Source organism: Aedes aegypti, chromosome 2, assembly GCF_002204515.2.
Source record: "Aedes aegypti strain LVP_AGWG chromosome 2, AaegL5.0 Primary Assembly, whole genome shotgun sequence".
Lineage (NCBI taxonomy): Eukaryota > Metazoa > Arthropoda > Insecta > Diptera > Culicidae > Aedes > Aedes aegypti.
In genome coordinates this window covers 467,970,477-467,986,075 of record NC_035108.1, presented here as the reverse complement: position 1 = coordinate 467,986,075, position 15,599 = coordinate 467,970,477, and the positions used below count along the sequence as shown (strand labels likewise).

Below are 15,599 nucleotides of genomic sequence, written 5' to 3'. Positions count from 1 at the left end.
GCGGGCTAAAAAGGGCTCATCAGCGACGTTTCTGAAAAAAAGGCTCAAGACCTCTTGAGCCCTATTCAAATGTTTGTCCAGATTTGTGCTTTCGTTTAGGGAAATGTGATTCTCCCGCGTGTGAACTAAATTCGGGATACCACGGCAGATGATGACCTGGCTCATTTCATTCAACATCTGTATGCATGGGAGTAACTGAGGGAGAACATAATCTTTCAAAGAAAAAGTTTTATTCCGCATGATCTGCATCATCCACAGGTGGAGATTAGGTAAGTTTGCTCTAGGTCCGGATGGAACTCCAAAAGCTTAAAATGGCGACAAACCTGGAACCTAACTGAATTCATTCATCAAGTTTTCTTTCCAAATGACCATAATTTTAGATTCTTCTAAATAAACTTTTTGTAAAAATGCAATGTTTTTAATTATTTATGCTCGCAAGTACAATGCATTAATAAGTCTAATAAAATACAGTTCGTAGGCATTTATTTTGTACATGCGCTGCACATAAATTTCAAGAGGAACAACGTTCCCAAATTTATGTGTAAGACTAGTGAATTACAAGTGCGAAGCTTGATTGCAAAAATATATGTGCAATGCAATGCTTCTTTCAAATATGTATGAACCAAAACCATTTTTCATACGCATTAGTTGTTTTATCCGTCCAAACAATTAGTTTTATAAAAAAAAACATTTTATGCATGAATTGACTTAAACCAGGTCCGTCCCACTTGGGCTCAGAATGGGTATCACTTCGGTACTGCAAAAGGTACCCAGGTTTGACAGATTGCAGTACACTTTTCACCGCATTCTACATTACCTTATGAGCCATAAAATTTTGGGCTACTGCAAGTGACATGGAGGTCTTTATTTTGGGGCCCATTCACAAATTTCATAACGCTGGAGGGGGTGGGTGGGTGTCCAGACGATGTTACGGTCCATATAAAAACTGTATAATATTCATACAAAAAGCGTTACAAGGGGGTGGGTTGGTGTCCAAAATAGCCAATTTTAGCGTTTAATCACATTGTTGCAACCTTTTAAACTCGCGATTAATCAGTTATTTCAAACACAAAACCAAATTTGTTTTATGGATGCTGTTTGATAATGTACCAATGTTTACCAACACGGTGAAAGTTCTCAAAAATTGCAATGCGAAGCCCAGAAAATCGCTGCTCATGTGGTGATCAATTATTGTCATATTCTGTTCAAGTGGTAATAAACTGATGATGTGGAATACAATTGTTGCAACAAGAATAGGAGATGACAATGTCTTTGTTGCTGTGTGTTGGGTGACAATTGATTCAGTGGTTTAAATATTTCAGAACACACAGTCCATTTTCTCAATGCCTACTTTTTACAGAAGAGACTGACTTGCGATCCACGGCAGAATACTTGAAATTCCTTATTACCATTGTAAGAATAATAAGTGTTGTGTTCTGTCCAGTGAATCAATTGTCACCCAACACGCGGCAACAAAGACATTGTCATTTCCTATTCTTGTTGCAACAATTTTATTCTGCAACATCAGTTTATCATCACTTGAGCAGAATATGACAAAGATCGATCACCACGTGCGCAGCGATTTTCTGGGCTTCGCATTGTAATTTTCGAGAGCTTTCTTCATGTTGGTAAACATTGACACACTATCGAACAGCATCTATAAAAGAAATTTGGTTTTGTGTTTAAAATAATTGATTAATCGCGAGTTGAAACGGTTGCAACAATGTTGCGCCCTGTGATTGTCATGACAATTTTGCTTTGGATTTTGTCCTTATCCGCAACAGTTGCAACAAACGATTGTGAACGAGCTTGATTTGTTGTTTGTTTTTCGTCTATTTTGATAACAATTTGATTCACTGGTCCTGTCACGTCTCTTGAGTGGTACCCCAGGTTTGTCCCTTTCTCATATCTTCAACTCATTCCTTGATGTTTCCATAATAGGGGACAGAGCTACTTGGGCACTTCCATGATTCACTTTGGCATGGAGGGTTTTTATTGGCCGAATTGTCTGAAGCTTTGCAATGAGAAGCACTTCAATACGACGCATCTTGTGGCCAAATATGAGCAAAGTAACTTTCAAAAAACCTTCTGCCGAAGTGAATCAATAGTGCCAAGAATAGGATCCACCTTCCTATGATGTACACGGTTAAAAAATTAAAAACTAAAACAATTAATAGTCATACTAAAACCATATTCGATCTATTCACCCCATGGGATGCATATCTTCGGATTAAGCAAGCCATAGTATAAACGGCGATTATCCATTGTAATGCATATTACTCTTATTTCTACACGGCAAAATTTCCAGGAGAATCATAAAAAGAAAATGACAATTGAATGAAACAAAAAGATACATATCAATTTATTTAACTATGTAATTTGAACAGAGTTAAAATCAATAATACTCAAAACGAACTATGATGATTTTGCTTAGCTGTTAGTAACCGCAAAAACTACTTCTTGGAAAAGATCGAGTCATAACCCATCTGTTATCCTCTCGGTAGTGATAGCTAGCAGTCGTATAAAGCCATGAATTAATTTGCCTGTGGTAAAGCCTCCAAGGGTGCTCCATCCTCCTGCCACGTGAGTTGCGGGAAAACCGACCTTGGCTAAAATTGGCCTGAAATGTTTATAATAAGTTAGGTCGGTGCTGCATGAAAAATATTTCTGAACTTACCATGTGTCCGCAGGTGGAAACGGCACTTCTGTATCGAACGTTTCTATCGAAAAAACTACCAAATTTGAAGACGCGAGAAAAATGTTTCTCGTCGAGCGAGCAGTGAGTCAAATATGCTGAAGATAAAAACAACAAAGTCTCAAGTGTAGCATCTGTCAACGTTAATGCACCGCCAATAAGGCCGGAACAAATTTGAAATTTTACTTTTGTCTCCCCCCCCTTCAAAATTTTCAAAAAGTCAGAAGGGAAAAATGAATAAAATATTTTATTTTCAGTGTTGTTTTTCATTATTTTTCGTGTTTTTTTTTTGTTAGTTTTGTAATTCATCATTACTGTATTACATGAGATAACAGGTGTTATTGGATTACAAGTCCTCAATCTTTTTTTTTTTTTGTTTTTTACAAGGGGGAAATCTGCAAACAGATCCCCTGAGAAGATAACTCAGGGAATGCGGGGATGACGCACCAACGACGACCCGCTAAAACCAGCCTATGCACTGTGCATGAGCAATTCATTTAGAATTGCTCAAGTGGTGAACAGTGCATCGACATGACCCTTGGACTCAGACCCTCATCTCCCCGGAACCACCTTACGGTATTTCTTCGGGAAGGGACCAGTGCATATAGCACAACACGTGTAGCAGAAGTAGCCTAGGCAAACTGCTTCTCCTAGCCGACTTAAACAATGTTACAAGGGACCAGCCTCGGCAGGGCTAATCCTCTGCAGCCAACTCTTGGTCGGCGCGCCATAGACGCTGCAATTCTAACATAATGTGAGTGACAGCCGTAGTTACTGCATTCCAGCACTCGGCATCCGCACACATTCTCTCTATAATATTGTCGGGGGACGTGTCCCCTCCGCATGTAGTGAGCATGCGACCTCTCACAACAATGAAACGGGGGCAATCGAACACGACATGCTCCGCTGTTTCCTCTACACCAGCACAATTGGGGCACGCAGGAGATTCTGAGTGCCCGAACCTATGCAGGTACTGTCTCTAGCAACCATGTCCTGACAGAAACTGCGTCAGGTGGAAGTTCACTTCCCCATGGCTTCTACCTGGGAGGGAGAAACCAATACAAAATTTCTGTACGTCACAGTGAGCCGAGATTCCGCTGTCACGAACTGTCACTGTGAGCCCAGATCTCAAACATTGGACTAACATGAAAAAAGCGCGTAACTGATTAAAACACATTTTCGTATTTCTTCAAAAGTGATAAAAATCGAATAAAAATCAATTCATGCACATAATGCAAGTAATGTAACGTGAGCTCCATTTAATCTGAGTGAACATAAAGCATTGAAAAACGCATCGTTCTACTTTTTCCAATGAAAATGAATACTTAGTGCATAGAAAACTGTGGCCCTTTTTTCATGTTTGTCAGGAAAGATCGAAGGTGCACAACAAAAGGAAACTACCGATTTTCTCGAAGCCTGCCTTGATTGTTGTTGGCATACTGGAGTTATCTTGCAGTTCAAAATAACGTTGTCTTATATTTCGTGTGTAGTATTGGTGCCTCCCTCCCAGGCTTCTACCATACCAATCTGACACATTTGTTATTAGTCGATGGGTCCATCTACCCTTAGTGGAGTTATCCCATTCCTGCTGCCAGCTTCTGAGCGTTTCCTCTTTACACGTGTCGCGGACTCCTCTGGTACCCCTTTGGTTGAAGCATTGAACATCTTTCTTGATGATGAGCCCGATGGGCGTCATCCCGGCTATGATGCACACGGCCTCTTTAGATACCGTCCGGTATGCACTTGCTACTCTTAAGCACATTATCCTGTACGTGCTTTCCAACCGCTTTAGGTTTCTGTTCGTTCTAAGCGCTTTTGACCAGATTGGTCCTCCATACCTTAGTATGGATAGCGCCACGCTTGCCAGCAGCTTGCGTTTGCTGGCAATTACAGCAGAGCTGTTAGACATCATCCTCAAAAGCGCCGCTATAGCCGTAGATGCCCTTTTACAGGCATATTCAACGTGGCTAGCGAAGCTCAGCTTGTCATCGATCATTACCCCAAGATGCCTAAGGGATCGCTTGGACTCTATGGTGCAATCACCTACCGAGATAAGCGCCCGTTGCTCGGACCTGCGGTTGTTGACCACCACCACCTCAGTCTTGTGACGGGCCAGTCCTAGTTTCCTAGACTTCATCCATTCCTCAACCAGGGAAATAGAGTGCGCTGCTGTCAACTCTACTTCTTCCATCGATTCACCATAGACCACTAGGGTGATATCGTCGGCGAAGCCAACAATCTTAACACCCGTCGGAAGGGGCAGCCTCAGTACGTCATCGTACATCGCATTCCATAACAGCGGGCCCAGGATTGAACCTTGAGGTACTCCCGCGGTAATTCGAACGCTTTTCTGCCCCTCCTCTGTGTCATACAGTTGAATCCTACCATCAAAATAGCTTTCTAGAAGCTTACACAACTGCACCGGTACCTTGAGGCGGTGAAGCGCGTGTGCTATTGCTTCCCAGCTTGCGCTATTGAACGCATTCTTCACATCCAGAGTGACAACCGCGCAGTAACGGATGCCGCTCCTTTTATGCTCGATTGCCACCTCAGCTGTTTGAACGACCGACTGGATGGCCGGAAGTCCTCAATCTGTTTGTTTTACTGTAACAGTGTGGTCCATGAAAATAGTTTTTTTTATGATTTACATGAATTCTTCTTCTTGGCATTACGTCCTCACTGGGACAGAGCCTGCTTCTCAGCTTTGTGTTCTTATTAGCACTTTCTCAGTTATTAACTTAGAGCTTTTTTTTCCCAAAATCACCATTTTTGCATTCGTATATCATGCGATGACCTTTAATGCCCAGGGAAGTCAAGGAAATTTCCATAACGAAAAGGTCCTGAACCAACCGAGAATATTACATACATGTTGGACCAAATTAAAATAATCTTAATATGATTTCAAGTTGCATATAAGGGCAACATTTTCGCAGTCTTCTTGACATTGTTAATAGCTAGAGTACGATTTGAAAGCGGTTTTATGAAAAATGTTATGCGATCGACGTTTGGAACAATAAAAAATGTCGTGTTTATTGTTTTTTTTTTCACCATATGAGAATAAAAAATGATGAATTTCCCTGAATTTCCATTTTATTATTTTTTATCCCCCCCTCGACACATTTTAATGGAAAGTGACAAAAGAAGATTTTAAGATTTGTTCCGGCCTAATAATTTTCGAAAATGCATGGGAAAGTATTTTTTTTTTTTTAAATCTTTATTTGAGTGTATTTTAACACACGAGGGCTAGTTCTACACTTAAGGCATGGGAAAGTATAATTGAATATGACAAGGAAAGATTAAACGTCTGAAATGTGATAGATGTAATAATTTGTAGTCTAATTAGTATTTCCATACTTCTCCGTGTATGTGTTGGGCTGATTTAATGCGTCACGCTAGGTGAGAATGGAAGAAATTTCACTGAAAATGTTGGTTGATATTTGGAAATTTAAACTTTGAATCCGATTGTCCCCATGATATCACAACACCTCGATTGTCGTATTAACCTTGCATGCGTGCACAGAATATGATTGCATTTCATGACCGGGTATCCGTTCGGCGCAGGCCGCTGAACTGAAATTCAGTTTTGACAGCTCCACTGACTTCAAGCTCTTTTTCACCGAAACACATCTCGGAAGAGACACGTTGGGAAAGAGTAAGTTTGATTTTTGCCGTTTTTCGTGGATTTTTAGTGATAATTCGTGGTTTTTTTATGCTAGCAACCTAAATTATTGATAGCTAAAGTTAGAAATTGTGAAATATTGTTGAAATTCCCACATTATTCGTAGTTTATTCGATTTGTTGTAGTTGATGCATTCTAACCTCAATGTGGTTTCGTCTCCGTCCAATTCCGATGTTATTGTCCAGTTCGTTAATTTTTGGTGTTTTCTCCCCGACTTTTCCACAGACTGATCCAAGATGCAGATCTTCGTCAAGACCCTTACGGGCAAGACCATCACCCTTGAGGTCGAGCCTTCGGACACGATCGAAAATGTGAAGGCTAAGATCCAGGACAAGGAAGGAATTCCCCCAGATCAGCAGCGTTTGATCTTCGCCGGAAAGCAGCTGGAAGATGGCCGCACCCTGTCCGACTACAACATCCAGAAGGAATCCACTCTCCATCTGGTGCTGCGTCTTCGTGGTGGTATTATTGAGCCATCTCTGCGTATTTTGGCCCAGAAGTACAACTGCGACAAAATGATCTGCCGCAAGTGCTATGCCCGCCTTCACCCAAGGGCCACCAATTGCCGCAAGAAGAAGTGTGGCCACACCAACAATCTGCGCCCGAAGAAGAAGCTGAAGTAAGCCATTCTTGGGAGGTGTTTCACTTCAATTTCCCCCCGTTCCAAGACCTGGGATTCCGTGTTTAAAATGTAAGCTGGATTTGTGAACAAGTGAATTGAAGTTGTCACAATGCATTACTATAAAATAAAACAAACAAAAAAATGTTAAAAACTCGGATATAAATCACTCGTTTATTGAAAGATAGTTCTGTAGGGGACAACGGAAGTTGCAGAGTTCTGGGAAGTTTTGGGAGGTTGTGTTGTGAGGTGCCCATTGACCTGTAGTCTTATAGTGTCGTCAGTAGTCATAGAAACCGTCATAGATAAATCATAGAAAATCATATACGGAATTCGATGGTCTATTTAAAATGTAGTTGAATTCTCAAGTGCAAGATCAATATGATTTTTTTGACAATTAGGGGGACACGGGGCAGTATGGACACCCTAAGGAATTTGCCTATTTTGACTGTGAGGACATGAATATTATACTGTTTTTTGTGTGCAGTATGCTTTTTAGAGTTCTAGAGCATTTGTTAAACATGGTTGTTGGAGGTGATAGAGAAATTCTTGAAGTCCTAGAGAAATACATAGAGGAATACAGACATTCCTTCAGTTACCACTACGCATCTCAAAATATTCCTCGATAAAAATCGATTGAAATTTCTCCAGGAGTTCCTCCAAAACACTACCAAGGAATATTTATAGGAGTTCCATCATTCCATTATTTCTCGATGAATTGTAGCAAGTGTATGCCCAGGAATTGTAACCAAAAAAGTTTTTCCACAGTTTTATCTCATATGTTTGTATAAGGGAATCTTCTAGTAATTTCTTCATGAATAATTTCACAGATTTTTTAGCTCTGGCGTTTTTATGAGTTCCTTATTTAATATTTTTTTTTCGTTTCTTCTCGGATACTTTTAGTATTTTCAGGGAATTTGTTGGATTTATTCAAAATATTCTCTCATAAATTATTTAAGAGATTCCCTGCAGTCTCTTTTGAAAAAAATCGTGTTATAAAAAATAAGCCAGGGATTGCATCAAAATAATCCTGAAGAAATTCTTCTATAAACCTAAATCATTCAACTAAGGAACGCTTAAACATATTCTTCAGCAATTCCTCCGAATGTTGTTATTGGGATTCATCGATTCATTCTTCGAAGTATTCTGAAACCGGTTTTATTCTGGAATTTCTCAAAGGATTACGTGGTATAGGATATCTACATTTCTTCAACGAGTTTATGAGTAAATTATCCGCTAAGGATTACTCTTGAAATTTAGAATGCTCTGATTCTCAAACCAATCTCCTGGAGATTCTCCAGAAAATATTACATGGATCTCCAACATCGACTTCTCTCGGTATATCACCAAAGATACTCCTTGGACTTCCGTCCATTGTACATCTTAAATTTTGCTCAGGATTCTCTAATAAATTCTTCACTATTTCCGATATTGAACTTTCAATATTCCTTTGGTAATTTCAAAAAGAATTCTTTCAAAAAATTTCTTAGATTTTTGAAAAAAAAAAAAACACTTAATTCCTTTTTGGTGACTATTGAAATTTCTCTGAGCGCACCAGTATTTCCTATGCTAGTTTTAACTGAACTTATAAACTAAATAAGTGACCATTGCTAAGGAAAGTAATTCACTAAACACACAGCTTACAGAAAAATGTAACAATTTTTAGTGGTTTAACAAGTAACATTTTATACCCAAAAGTTACTCTATGCACATTTTGATTTGAAATTTCTAGTGATATCTTTCGAAGAAAAATCACCACAATCAATTCACTGACAAGATTTTTACAATTTAATGCACAGGAAATATTATTAAATATTCATTTCAATTGGAAAAACTTTCATAACCTAACCTCACTTTTAATCCATGAGGAGCTCCGCCTACTGTAGATATTCCTCTAAGAGCTCTTTCAGAACTGATTCCAGCATTCCTTAGCAAGTATATCTTATGATACCGCATGTAAATTTGTTCAAAAATGATCATGATGCACTAGTTCAAGAATTACTAAACATCAATTCTTAAAAAAAAGTAATATTTCTTCCATGTCTTTCTCTAAAAGTTTATCCATGTATTCTTCATTTTTTTTTTCAACGGGATATTTATTAAGAATCTTGTTTATGTTTTTTTAGAACTAATCCAGAGCTGCGTTTAAGAACTCCTCAAACAATTTGTTAGAGATACTTCAATTTACTTCTTTAGGCTATACTCCAGGAGTTTTTCCAGAAAATGCAACAAGATTCCGCAACGATTTCTAACAAGAAATGCTCGTAGGATTCATCCAAGAACTTCTTCAGTAATACTTACTATGATACCCATATTTCTGAAGTGATTCCTCCAGAGTTTTTTACAGGACATCTTTCAAGCAAATCAAAATGCTATAATAAAGCACATGCAATGCTTGCTAAATTTTGTTTTTTTTTAGGATAACTTTAAGAATTGCTTTATAATCATTCGCGCAAAAATTTTCCGAAGAGCTCTTCCAAAAGTAAAACAAAAAGTTTACAACAGTTTATCTTTATGCACCTAAAATTCCCTAGAGCTAAACACAAAAATATTCAGCATGATCATGGTTGATTGGTTGTGAGTTCAAATCCCACCGCTCGATAGTATGTTTCGTAATTTCCTCGACGTTTAAGAACAAAGAATATCTTGAAGGTGTATGGGTTCAATTCAGGATCTTTTCGAATAAAAAAATGGCCTATGCCTTTCTTAGGTATAACGATTCATCGTACAATCCCCACGAGACACGAATTCGAAAATGGCAATTTTACCAAAAAAAAAAAACATCTCAGTTAGCAACTGTGGAAGTTCTTCTAGAGCAGTGTTTCCCAAACTTTTTCAACTTTCGCCCCCTTGAAACCAATATTTTTTGGAATCGCCCCCCTCTATAACAAATATACATGCAAAAAATGTCCTTGAATTGCATATCCATGGAATGATTACTTATCCAATGAATATTATGTTCAATAAAAAATATTATTAATATATTGAATTTGTTTTCGACACTGAAATAGTTTTCAGAAGCTGTGAATAATAAATGTTTAACGTTTTTTGGAATGTTTTTGAATCCAATTAAAATTCATGAATAAATATATGAAAATCTAAAATGTTTTCAACTTATTTTTTCAAAGCAATGAATAAAACAGGTATTTTATCAAACACTAAGGAAAGCACAGATTTGTTTGTGTTGTCCAAGGTTTAAACCCGACGTAAATCTAATATTTCCTCAAATCTATTTTAAAACACAGTATTTTAAGTTTTCGGTATTAAAGGTTTTTTTTTATTGAAACCTGAATTTTGTCAGCAAAATTTACTGAAATTTGTTCAATAAATGATTTGAACCAGAAGAACTAAATGCGTAAATGCTTAAAACTAAAATTCCAAAATAAGAACTACAGATTTTTCCGTCTAAACCGGATACCAATAATATAAATGTTTTCAACAAAATCTCTAATAATAAATATTGAATACTTATATCATTTTTTTTAAATACTCAGATACGTGTTTTGTACTTCCATAACATGTTATCTGTGTTTTCAATATTTTCTGTGACTTATCATTTTGATCTTGAGAAAATCTCCATTTGTATGAAAAACCTTTAATGCTTAACACAAATAATTTGTTTTTGACAATCATCAAATACTGTCCATCATAATTTTGAAATGACCATACTTGGAGGTATAAACGATAAAATAGTTCTGGAAATAGTTAAGCTTTGATAGTTATTCAGATGCATTAATATTAGATTCTTTCAACTTATGTCTGTGTCCTTTTAACGTTCTGAGTAATTATTTTTAATAGCTCTCATGTTAGTTTTTTCGCCCCCCTTTTTGGATTTTCCGCCCCCCATATTCCGTTTTACAAATTTTCGCCCCCTTGGACCTGAAAATCGCCCCCTGGGGGGCGAATTCGCCCACTTTGGGAATCACTGTTCTAGAGAAATAAGTTAAGAAGTAGGCCCTGTCCCAGTAGGAACTTAACGCCGAAAAAAAAAAGACATTTTTCAAACATTTTGCTGTCCAATTTACTCAACGCCGATGTACGCCGCTGTCGCCGCCGCCGAAAGTAGTCAACGGCGTGACGCCGATCACGCCGCCGCCGCCAGTACAATAATGCTCTCACGCCGACGCTGATTCAAAATATTTCGGCGCTCAGGTCTATTTGAAGCAATAGTTCTCATTTTAATAAAATTCATTTAAGTTTGTTGCTTCTATCTTAAACATATTGTTATAATATGCTACCTTGTATTGATCATCCTTGCTTTTCTATAACCAGTCCTCCAAGATCATATGTCATTGATTCCATGTAAGCAACAAGTCAAGAATAAACTGTCATTCCTTTGTAATCGTTACTAGCAATCGCACGCGTTTCTCTCGACCATCCGAAAAATACAACAGTTGGCGACGATAGAGGAAGAATCCGCAAAGAAAATTTCGGCCGTTTCCAGCCGATTTGCCTAGCGCTACGTTGTGGGGCCGATAGTGAAGAGGGGAGTTTGATCCGGGATTGAGGTTACGTTATTGCTTTGGCTGTTTGACGTGTTATTTGCTGCTGTATGCTGATGTTCCGTTTTTCTCTGCTGCTGTGAGTTCTTGGTGCGAGCGATGGCCAATCCAGAAAATGCTGCTGCTGCCGTTGCTGTGGGCGTACCACCGACGTTCACGTTCGAGCCGTTCGATAAATCGAAAACGAAATGGTGCCGTTGGGTTAAACGACTGGAAGGTGCGATGCGACTTTTTGGCGTTAACGAGGAGGTGAAACAAAGTGTACTTCTACATTACATGGGCTCGGAGACGTACAACATCCTGGCTGACAATGTGTCTCCTGATGAACCGGAAAACCAGACATATCAACAAATCGTCACCGTACTCAGCAGCTACTATGACCCGGAACCGCTAGAGATGGTCGAATTGTGGAAATTCCGATCTCGCGCTCAAATGGAAGGAGAGTCAATAGCTGAGTACATTACGGCACTGCAACGTGAAGCGAAATACTGCAAATTCGGGGATTATCTTCAGAACGCTTTGCGCAACCAGCTGGTGTTTGGGCTCCGTAACCAGCGTATCCGTTCTCGTCTCATCGAGGAAAGAGCATTGACGTTCGACAAGGCGAAGGAGATCTCACTCGCGATGGAAGCATCCGGGGAAGGTGCTGAGGTTCTCAACAGAAAGTTGCATGAGCTTAATTTGGTTGACAATGCTACCCAACATCAGCGATCGTCTACAAATAAGGTAACTAACAATACTAACAAAGCGTGTTATCGTTGTGGAAGTGAGACGCATCTTGCAAATGTCTGTCGGCACAAAGAAACGGTGTGTGGATATTGCAAAAAGAAGGGACATTTGCAACGTGTTTGTCTCAGTTCAAATCCGGAGAGCAAATGGAAGAAGGGAGATAAGAAGAAATTGAAAACTCATTTAGTTGAAGAGGGGGGTGATTCATGTTCTGATTCTGGAGAAGAAATGATTGATGAAATTTGTGTTATTGATGTTTGTAACTGCAATGTGAGTCATGATAATAAACCGTTGTCGAAAATCTACATACAACTCAAAGTTAATGACTCACGAATGAGGTTTGAGGTGGATAGCGGTTCACCTGTGTCATTGGTGAGTGCTACTGACAAGGAGAAGTACCTTCCAAATCTACCACTTCATGAGAGTACTATTAAGTTACGTAGCTATTGTGGTAGTCCAATAACAGTACACGGTACTATTGATGCGCAAGTGGTGTACAAGGACAATGTGGAAACTTTACGGCTCTTCGTGGTTGATTCAAATCGGCATCCGCTTTTGGGAAGGGAATGGATGCGTGCATTACAACTAAATTGGAATGAAATAATGGCGAATTCTGTTACCTCTGTCGATAAAATTGTCTGATTCCGTGAAGCGTCTTATTGAGCAATTTCCCTCCGTGTTTGAAAATTCTGTTGGTAAGATGACAAGAGTTCAAGCGAGTCTTACTCTCAAGCCTGATTCTAGACCAGTGTTCTTGAAGTCTCGCACAATACCTTTCGCTATTCGTGATATTGTTGAACGGGAAATCAACGAAATGGTGGATAATGGGGTTTTGGTAAAGGTGAATACCAGTGCATGGGGCACTCCGGTTGTGCCGATTATGAAATCTGCTAATAAGGTCCGACTCTGTGGAGATTATAAATTGACTGTAAATAAGCATTTATTGGTCGACGAGCATCCGTTACCTACAGTAGACGAGCTTTTTGCGAACATGGCCGGTGGGAAGAAATTCTCTAAATTGGATTTAGCGCAGGCCTACTTGCAGATGAGTGTACGACCTGAAGATCAAGAAATACTTACGTTGAATACGCACCTTGGGTTATTTCAACCTACTAGACTTAAGCCCCACGCACAATGTGAGCGGCAGCGCGGCACAGCGGCATGACGGCGGGCCCATCTTGAGGTACACTCTGCTTGTCAAGTCAATGTTGAGAAGGATTTAGTCAACATTGACTTGACAAGCAGAGTGTACCTCAAGATGGGCCCGCCGTCATGCCGCTGTACCGCGCTGCCGCTCACATTGTGCGTGGGGCTTTATGTATGGTGTCGCCTCTGCACCCGCCATATTCCAGAGAGAAATTTCACAAATTCTTCATGGAATACCTGGAGTATCTGTCTTCTTGGATGATGTCAAGGTCACAGGGCCGGATGATGAGACTCATCTCAAGCGATTACAGGAAGTTTTAAGGAGGTTTGCAGAACACGGCATGCGAGTAAATGTTTCCAAATGTGATTTTTTCGCGGACAGTATTGAATACTGCGGTTATGTGATTGATTCTGAAGGTATCCACAAGATGAAGGAGAAAGTGTCCGCTATACATCAAATGCCTAGACCGAGTAATCGCGAGCAGGTTAGAGCGTTCTTAGGCCTTGTCAATTACTACGGGAGATTTCTACGTGACCTCAGTACTAGAATCTACCCAATCAACAACCTCTTGAAAGATAAAACTCCTTTTGTATGGGACTCCGACTGTGAGAGGGCCTTTGAGTGGGTCAAATCCGAGATACAGTCTGATCGCGTATTGGTTCATTACGACTCGAACTTACCTCTAGTGCTTGCCGTTGATGCCTCACCCTACGGCGTGGGAGCTGTGCTTAGCCACATGTACCCGGATGGAAGTGAACGCCCGATACAATACGCATCGCAGACGTTGAATCCTACTCAGCAAAAATACACCCAGGTAGACAAAGAAGCATATGCTATTGTCTACGGCGTTAAGAAATTTCATCAGTATCTCTTTGGAAGAAAATTCATCCTCGTCACGGATAATAAACCTGTAGCGCAAATATTTTCGCCGGATAAGGGATTACCCACACTTTCCGCCTTACGTATGCAACACTACGCTGTCTTTCTGGAGTCTTTCCTATTCGAGGTTCGTTACCGGCCTTCCAAAGATCACGCCAATGCAGATGGAATGTCCCGATTACCGATTCCCGACAGAATCAACACGAAACGTATCGAAGAAGTTGACGTTATCGAAATGGACCAAATTCGAACACTACCCGTGTCCGTAGAAGAGCTGGAAGAAAATACTAGGAGAGATGTTTCCGTCCGTAACTTGATACACGGTTTGAAAACCGGGAGATCAGTAGAGGGGCGTGACCGTTTTGGAGTTGACCAAAACGAATTCAGCTTGCAAAGTGGATGTTTAATGAAGGGGATTAGAGTCTATATCCCTCCACCTCTACGTCGCAGAGTTTTGGAAGAGCTGCATTCCGGACATTTCGGGGTTTCCCGAATGAAATCTCTCGCAAGATCGTATTGCTGGTGGGATTCGATAGATAGGGACATCACAGAGCTATCGCGCGATTGTGTCAACTGTGCTAGAACCAGAAGTGATCCTCCAAAGGTACAAATACATTGTTGGGAGCGACCGGTAGAGCCATTCCAGCGTATTCATGTCGACTTTGCGGGGCCGTTTATGGGAATGTATTTTCTCATAATTGTGGATGCGTATAGTAAATGGCCTGAGGTTAAGGTAATTCCTGACATGTCAACTGATACCACTATAGATCGGATGCGTGACTTTTTCGCTACGTTTGGATTGCCAACAGTATTGGTTACAGATCGTGGGACTCAGTTCACCTCGGTACAATTTCAAGAGTTTTTGAAGAAAAACGGTATCATCCACAAAATGGGAGCTCCTTATCATCCGGCCACAAACGGCCAGGCCGAACGCTATGTACAAACCTTCAAGGACAAAATAAAGGCCCTACAGTGTTCACGGTCAGAAATTCAAAAGCAGTTGCACAATATACTTATGGCCTACAGAAGAACAATTCATCCCGCTACTGGAATGAGTCCTTCAATGATGGTATTCGGAAGGCAATTAAAATCTCGCATTGACCTAATGATTCCAAAAAGTAACCAAGACGACAAGGATTACGATCATAGGGGAGAAGAGAGGGTAGTTCGCTCGTTTGAAGTTAACGACAGGGTAGCCGCCAGAGACTTTCTTTCGCATTCTGAGAGATGGAGGTTCGGTGTAATTTCAGAGAGAGTCGGGAGGTTGCATTATATGATCGAGCTGGATGATGGTAGGTTGTGGAAGCGGCACATTGATCAACTCAGGCCAGGGCCTGTAAATCAAAACT

The 15,599-nt window shown here is 40.0% G+C and overlaps 1 protein-coding gene across 1 annotated transcript; it reads left to right on the top strand.

The window, feature by feature from the left end:
• Positions 1-6,216: 6,216 nt before the first annotated feature.
• Positions 6,217-7,153, top strand: LOC5568090 (ubiquitin-60S ribosomal protein L40). Its single transcript, XM_001651978.2, has 2 exons — positions 6,217-6,347; positions 6,600-7,153. The coding sequence occupies exon 2, from the start codon at positions 6,611-6,613 to the stop codon at positions 6,995-6,997; it is 387 nt and encodes a 128-aa protein (XP_001652028.1). The 5' UTR covers positions 6,217-6,347; positions 6,600-6,610; the 3' UTR covers positions 6,998-7,153.
• The last annotated feature ends 8,446 nt before the right edge of the window (positions 7,154-15,599 follow it).

Bases quoted from the DNA above. Each gene is read 5' to 3' on its own strand.
- LOC5568090 (XM_001651978.2), top strand. From the start codon at position 6,611: ATGCAGATCTTCGTCAAGACCCTTACGGGCAAGACCATCACCCTTGAG.